The following is an 8,458-nucleotide window of genomic DNA, read 5'->3' as shown; positions in this document are numbered from 1 at the left end:
GCGGACAAGCTAGCAATACCGGACAAGTCAACAATGCCGAAATTGAAGCCAGTGAATATGATGACTACGGGTAATTTAAGAAGATATTTTTGACAATTGTTTGGTCAACCTACTCAAAGCGCCACTTGTAACATGAAGGCATGCCTTTCTTTCCACTTGCATTACATTTTATGAGATTTTGACATTTTTGCTTGGGCATGCACAAAAGTCAGAGCCACTGTTTTTTTCGCTTTAATTTTTTTTCTCCTCTTCTCATCTATTTACTGCACATGTTGGCCTTTTAGTGGGCTTGCTCTCAGTTCAAGAATTTTGCAGAAAGAATCATCCTCGCACAATTTTTTTTACCATGGAGCAGCAAGGGTGGTTGGCGAAAATTTACCTTTGAGTTTTTCACTGAAATTTCTATGCGTTTTTGTGCATATTTCAGGCTACATTAACGCCGTGATCTAGGTATCATTGAAAAGATCTTTTCCCGGTGCAGATCTTGCGTATAAGTAATACCTTTTTTGGTCAAATGTAATGACTTCAGAAGCGAAACAAAGGCCATCTTTCGTCACGGTCGGTTACGGCCGGCACAGGTGTCAATGGGATAATTATTAATTAAATAGGGTAAGTCAAATCTCCAACATCGGGGATACTGACAAAAGGTTTCGCGTGACGCGTGATTCAGACAAAAATATGTTGTAATACGTAACGCGAAAATATACCAAAAGACAGTCATTTGTGGAAAAACAGGATCTCCAACACTCCAGTCCTAATTTACAAATTTTTAACCAGTCCTAACCTCATCCTTGCAGCTTGAAGAGCAAATAACGATTGCGTGACAAACCGGAAGTGACATGGGAAGTTCCCTTCTCCACTTCTATTTGATCGGCAGTTTAAGCATGTTAACAAGATTTTAACCCGAGTCCCGTTGACAAATTTCGGTTTCGTTTTGACAAGTTCCGGTTTTCTATTTTTGTGTATTTACCACTTCTGTATCAGAGCTGTATCAAAGGGGAGTGAATAACTGCTCTTTGGTCATCAGGTTAGTAAGTAAACCATCAGACTGGCACTTGGCTTTTGTACATTACGCTTTTGCTTCCTCAGTAAAATGCTCCACCTTAATGCTCCATTTTTCCCACTTAAATGCTCGTTCTCCCCCAAAAAATTCACTAAAGTGCTCGGATAATGCTCATTATACATTTTTTTTTAAATTAATTTTAAAGTATTTAACATGGTGTTAACTGTTAACGCTTACAAAAACGTACAAGTGTTGCAAGTAACAACAACAACGTATACAAGTTCACAAATGCAGCCAAACAAACCATGATCCTCGGAATCATCTACGAAGCTAAGTACAAAGAGTAGTTGACTATCTTTAGAAAGTTATTTGTTGTTGAATTTCGAGTTTTAGCCTTTATTTTCTCTTAAAACAAATAACTTCTTTTTTTATTTTCTCGGAAAAAAAAATCAATTATCCGGGAAATGGCACTTAAATGCTCAATGCTTTTGCCTCACTAAAATGCTCGAAAAAATGCTAGCATAATGTACAAAAGCCTTCAGACTGCGCGAAAATAGACAACTTGAGATAAAATTGCCAAACTGGGAACTTCGCTTCAAAATTCAAATTTGTAGTCGAAGAAATTAGTTTCTCCCTCTCTTAAATAACAGAAATGGTATAATTTTAGTCAATAAATGCCATGGAAATGATACAATGAAAACCTTGTCAAATTTCAAAAGGAACTTGATAAACGTTCTCGAGCAAAGTTTAATTACATCTGCATGTTGCTTAAGCAAACTATTAATCGATATCGAACAATGTTTGGCTGTAAATATGCATATTCTCCCCATCATCGTACCACCGTCGATCTTCTGATAGAACTTCAGCGGTGGACTTTTGATAATGGAATCGATTGCTATCATCATTGCTCAAGCAAAAACAAGGCAGAAAGAATGAGTCACATACCTTAGTTCCTCTTCGCTGAAATGAATTGACGTTAAAATTATGTTCCTATTCCGTTCAAAAGTTAGTGCACGATGGGCACAATGTTTCAGACCTGACTCAAGAATGAATGCTCTAACATTTCCGGGGTAAAATTCCCAGCTATAATTTTAGAAAGCGCGTGACAAGCGCCTGACACCCTAAATGTGGTTAATAAATAACTTGGCTGTGAAAGGTGTTAGGTCTACGTTGTTGTTCGCTCTTCTCTGGCGATTGCAGTGAGTTTCAGGTTCACTGTTTTCTCTCTATGAACGGCCTAAGAGACTAACAACATCAGTAATATACAGTAATATACAGTAATACAGGGAAAGCGCTTTAATTTTTTTGTATTTCGTTTATGTATTTCTAACTGCTAAATACCGTGAAGTATTCAAAGCATAATTTAAGACATGTTGCTGTTTTTTTAGTGGGGCGGGTGTAGTTGTGTATATCTTTCATATCATTTCGTACTTTCAATTCCATGCAATTTCTATAAATCGGTCACACATATGCATGTACCCTGTACATGTGTCAGTCCTCAACATCTATCTCTGACGAAAAGAAATGTGATAAATAATCTGAAACGGGACAAGCTGCAAAAAGGTTCGAACAAAATTCCAGAAAAAAATAAAAATATCTGTCATTGCTAAACAACAGTTTCATTTCATCTTAGTTAATTCCATTCAAAGTAAAAACTGTCAGGAACGCACTTTGATGGTAACAAGCGGAAGTAGCTCTTGCGTTGCCCAAACAGTAAATAATAACTGACACGTTGTTATAGAGCCGAATTTTACACGCGTGTGACACACGGTTTGTTGGTTGTTTCTTTGGGATGGGAGAGGGGGCCTAGATAGTTACCGAAAATAGTTCCGGCACGTCAAAACGAGAGGAAAAAATTAATGCAAAGCAAGCACTAAGAGAAAACACATCTAATAGAGGGGGTGAATGGGGTTCAGTGTTTAGCTTTATTTGCCCATAATGTTTAGCTATGTTGTGGCCACTTTTTAATGTTTACTGTTTCCGGATAAAATACTGTTAAGTATTCGTAGGTTTTTTTCGTGAAAAAAATCACAGTCTTGCAAATTCTTATCTGCCCTTCGAAAATTGGTAAGAAAATCACTCATGAACTTAGAGAAAATTTTCGGATTTCTCCCTGGAAATCTTTGCTAGTCTTCGGACACCTTCGGACACAGTTTTCGGACATCTTCATTAGTCTCCGAACATCTTCGGAAGTCTTCGGATAACTTCCGAAATGATCGTAAATCAACGGAAAATGGCTGAAAACTTGATCTTCTAAACAAAATAATATTGGCCTCTTTGGAGCTCTTTTTGTTTTTTCTGTATAAAATTTACTGTTACAGTGAATTTTTTTACTGTTGTGTTAAAACGCCTTAAATTTTACTGTTTTATGTTACAGAGCCAAGTGTTATCGAGATACCCGATTCAAACCATCCTAACAAGCCACAAAAAAGGTCCTGCGCAACCTTAACTTGAAGAAAATTCTTGCTCAGAAATACTGCCCACCCCCCTCCCCCCCCCCCACCTCAAAAACATAATGGGCCACATCTACAACTAAAACTTCTAAACGAACTACAAGCTTATCAAAAATAATTTTTTATAAGTTTATTTATAAACGTATCCATAATGGATTAGTTTTTGTGTGCTGTTTCCATCATTCATTTTTTTAAGCGTTAAGTATAAACTTGGTAAAACTCTAGATCTACAGCTTAAAGGTGTTCGCATTTTGATTTCTCTTTCTCACTTCCTATATTAATTCATCCTCTTAGGAGTCCGTTATGTGTCTTGATCCTCTTTAATCTTTAAGCATGTTACGCTAAATCAAGTTCACTGTTGATAATAAATCAGGTTGTAAACATGCAAATCAAGTCTTTCTTACGTTTTTTTTCGTTTTTACATCTTGCCTTACTGTACTAGTGGAAAAAAGCTAGGCATGTTACACAGAAGGAAGAGAAACTAATAAAGGCCGAGTGTCTCGGAATGAATCGTTCTCAGCTTCATTCGCGAAGAAGCTGGATTCTTGCCAAGCATTTTGTAACGGAGGAAGAGACACCACAAGTTGTTCAGGCCTTGCATTGGTTCCTCGGACGTTGTCTCCACTGGGATCAAGTTGATCATCGGTTCTCGGATGATCCTCGGTTCTCGGAAATGGGGACACATGTAACTGATGTCGGTGGTTGCCAGGATCTACCAACATTTGTCCGTCGGCAGATAGGGAGACCTCGTCATAGTCAGCAAGGAATTGCTCGTTGCTTCGGCGGGTGAAGCTGTAGTGCGGCACGCGTACACAACAAGGCGAGAGGCAACAGCAACCATCGTCAAGGATGAACGGAGCTGGATCTTTCATGATCCTTTCTACCTTCTTGGCTAGGCGCTTTAACTTCTTGGCCTTGATGTCAAACAAGTTGATGAAGCTGAACCAGTGATGGCGACAATTCATGGACTCCAGAGCATCGCGAAGCTCCGCCAACAATGTCAGGAAACACTCTTCAATATTGCTCTCTACCCAGAAACCCACTGGCACTTTCTCTAGAGTGTTGAGGAATATCGTTTTTATGTGGTAGGAGGTTATTCCAGGCACCACGGGCTGAAGATGGTCTTTTAAGATGATTTTCAGAGCCAAGAAACATTTCCTTGCTGTGTCTGGTACAAGTTTAGAGAGCTCAACTTCTGCCAAGGAAAAGGAGAATCTCCAGCTTGTTTTTTCCCTGTCGTTTGGTGCTGACTTGGCCACTAATTGACATCCAAGTGACATTATCCTCTGTGCTTCATCTGCACTGGGCCAGTATCTTGGTCGGAAAGACCAGTCGCTCATGCATGGCCAATCTGAGCACTGAATACAGAGTGTGATATCAGCCTCGAAGCGGACAGCAATCTTTATTTTTATTGCTGGCCCTTTGGAGTCGAGTTTCATCTTGGGAGTCCACTCAGACAATCCACAACAGTATGGGATGCCAGGAATATGGAAGACGCTCGCGTTACGAACAGCATCTTGGGCTTGATCTCTAATTGCTTGGGAACTAACACACTGTCCTTCGTAGCCGGGAGTGAGTGATACGAGTTTGGCGTATCCAGTAAACCCTTCACTCTCGGTAACAAGAGGCTCAACGCGAATGTTCCCATGTCCAGAAAAAGACGCTTTATCTACCAAAGAGCAAAACATGACGTCTAAGTCAGTATATAAAGCACTTATGTTGGACGATGCTATTCTGAGACAGATGCTTCTTGCCTCATCCGACATCATGAGCGGGATCCCATATCTCTCGATGGCGCTTCCTGAGAATATGTACTGAAATGTTGTCGTTGCCATTGTCTGCTCCAGTGGAGTTTTGATGTCGTTTAAATAGAGCAGAGCTTTCTCTTTGAATTCTTGAAGTTGTTCTTCTGTTGGGACTTCGTTGCTGACTGACGAGAGAATTTCTCTAAGAGTTTTTGAGCTTCTGCCGGTAAAAATGCATCTTCTGTGGCCACATGCGACTGGAAAACAGGCAATCTGCAGACAAAAATGTATATTCAATTTTTACCACGAGCACAGGAAAGAAAAGGGTTATATGTGTTAACATGTTAAAATTGATGTAACGTCTCGGACCAGATGGCAACTTACACAGATTTTGGTAGTATGAGCATAGAAATTCAATACAGTAATGGGTGTCTCATTGGAGCATAGTGTGTACCGAGTTATTGCTAACTACATAACTACGTTACCAAAGGGAAAAAATTTTGCCTTTTGTTAGGCAATACCAACCAACAGTACCAAACACAATCCAAAATTTGAAGCAAATACTCATGAAAAACTGGTAACAACCACTGCTTTAGAAAATATTCAAAGAACCTCCCCTAATATCGTACAAAAGGAGTAGGTCTCTCAAAGATAATACTCCGGCATAAGATCAAAACTATAAGAATGGCTAATACACGTGCGTGAGAGTCGTGCACGCCTGTCAACTAATTTTTATCACTGACGAGCTCAAAGTAAAGATATTCGGGTTATGACGCAATAATTTTCGCTGTATGAAAATGTAAGCTAATAGTTAACTAAAAATAGTAGTTAACTGACAATTGGTCAAAACATTAGTAGTTAACTGACAATCGGCCGAAACATTTGTAGTAAACTGACAATTGGGTACCCCCATTAGCACCCTGTTGCCTGTTAACCAATCAAAACTCAGGAAATGCAATATACCATTGCTAGTTTTTAATTATTTTATATATTCTATTTCACAAGGCCCAACATACCAATGCCTGACGTAACGCCTTATAAACAATGGTCAGAAACAGTGCTCCAAAGATTAATACCATTAGTTGGGTGCAAGAGGATTCATCTTTTCCGCACATTTCGGCGCCTTGTAACAGTCGAAGGACAATGAGAACAACCGTCATACCGGAGCCCCACGCAACGACGCCTCTAATGGTCTTGATACCACAAGGTGGCTTCATATCTCACTAGAGAGGGATATATACGGCAAGTTAGTGTAGGAGCGATTGATGGGAGTGGGGTGGAGAGGATTGGAGTGAAGTGTAATGGAGTTGAACGGAGCCGAGCGGAGCGAAGTGGCGTGGCGTGGCGTAACGAGGCGTGGCGTGGAATGGAGAGGTGGAGTGAAATGGAGTGGCCTGGAGCTGACTGGAGTGGGGTAAATTGACGAAGAGTGAAGTGGCGTGAAAATGAGTGTAGAAGAACTGAGTGGAGCAAAGTGGAGTACAGTACCCTGCGAGCATGCTCTCGGAATGAGAAGTGAATGGTGGCCACGGTCAAAAAAATAGATTTTTCCCATACTTTATCAGTCTGAGGGCCTTGGTATGTAACTGAAGGGTATGAGGTAAGTTTATTGAGATATTCAATTTAACGACAGAAATCCACGAAAAACGGTTATCGTACCGGAAGCTCAGATTTCACTTCGCGATAATCCGAAAGTATGCATTTTTAGCCATTTTTAGCCGTCAGGTCACTAAGCTTTACATTAACCGACATTTAATTTTATCTACGTCGAGTTCAATCACAAAATGTTGCAGATTTATATACTTTTCAGCTGAATTACAAAATGTTGCAGCTTTTTATACTGTTCAGCAGAATTACAAACAAATTTTAACGAACGAACGACAAACTACCAACCAACCGCGTGAGTGAATTTGGCTCCACCTACGATACTCCTTTTTTGCATTCTGCAAAGCAGTCGCAAAAATGATTCAAGGTTAAGTGGCCGGCCGACACACGTGTCAGGATCTTCGCCCTTTTATGATGCGTGTCAACAGCACTCAATGAATGCAGAATTTTTAAATTTACATTTCACTTTGGCTCATTATTTTCATGTATTCTTGAAACTTAGAATACACCCAGAACGCTTTTTTGAACCACAAATTTAGTGATTGTAGCGTTCTTAAAACGCAGACAAGTTGATACGTCTTCCTTTACTATTACAGTAGTGACACTACGCGTTATTGATTCCTCAGTTGAATACGCAGCAATTTATGTCTGTGTTTTTAATAAGTACACAAACAAAAGAAATGAACAAACATGCTTGTAAAATTCTATTGTTTGTGTCCTCTAGGCCTCGCTACCAAGCTGAGTTTTAATGAATCAAAAGAAGCCTAATATTGAGCGAAAAAAAGCCTTACTTTTAGTTAAAGAAAATAGATTAACAATAACTCGGAGTGTTTTTTCATGGACGATTTCACGCGTGGAATGAATACATGTCGTTAGGCTGAAGTCAGCCCCGTTATATTTTTTTTTTATTTTACGTGGCATCTTAGGCCATCCCAATAAAATGTTTCGTTTCCCATCGCCCGACCGACCCATTTTTTTCGAAAAGTAAAAAAAAATTCCAGATTCACTAGTCAAAGAAGCAAGTACTTCAATTTACAAGCACACGATCTTGTTTTAACAATTGGTATGATGTGATGTCTTTGTCTTTAGTAAACATCGATACTACGTTATTTTTTAAGACTGTTTACACATTTGATAAGGAATAACGAACGAAAAGACCACGTTTTCGAGTTGACTTTGTAACCAGGCTTTCTTACGTAGCAGCCCGGCCTTTTCTGGAACCCAGAACCCTTCAAGTGTTCACTTTCTGCCAAGTGCGAGTCGATGTTTAGCGTCAAACGTGTTGCCTGTGCCGCGACTTAATGGCATCCATAAATTAGTTTGGTTAAAGGCCAAGCTATGCAAATAATCAAGCAAACTGAAGCAAAACCTGGTATTGTCCCTCAAAAGGTAAAGTCCCTGGGATTTGTCCCTGTGAAAAGTCCTTTGAAAGAGGCTTCTAGAGAATAGTCGAAGGGACTTGTCTCCTCCTCTGTTAACCGACCTTAATTTTTGAGGGAAAAGTCCCTTGGACTTGTCCCTTTAATTCAAAACAGCTTGAATTCGAGGGACAATATGTAGTTGTAATCAAATGTGTTGTTATTTTAGCGGGGTACATCTCAGTAACTTATCTTGACAACCACAAGTGTACGCGAAACAGTATTCACCTACAC

The 8,458-nt window shown here is 39.6% G+C and overlaps 1 protein-coding gene across 1 annotated transcript; it reads right to left on the bottom strand.

The window, feature by feature from the left end:
• Positions 1–3,599: 3,599 nt before the first annotated feature.
• Positions 3,600–7,112, bottom strand: LOC144648866 (uncharacterized). Its single transcript, XM_078508313.1, has 2 exons — positions 6,218–7,112; positions 3,600–5,474 (listed from the first exon to the last, which is right to left on the bottom strand). The coding sequence occupies exons 1-2, from the start codon at positions 6,416–6,418 to the stop codon at positions 3,918–3,920; spliced, it is 1,758 nt and encodes a 585-aa protein (XP_078364439.1). The 5' UTR covers positions 6,419–7,112; the 3' UTR covers positions 3,600–3,917.
• Between the last annotated feature and the right edge of the window lie 1,346 nt (positions 7,113–8,458).

Source organism: Oculina patagonica, chromosome 4, assembly GCF_052425735.1.
Source record: "Oculina patagonica isolate OP01 chromosome 4, crgOcupat, whole genome shotgun sequence".
Classification (NCBI taxonomy): Eukaryota; Metazoa; Cnidaria; class Anthozoa; order Scleractinia; family Oculinidae; genus Oculina; species Oculina patagonica.
Note: the sequence above shows the minus strand (reverse complement) of the source record. Positions and strands in the feature narration are given on the sequence as shown.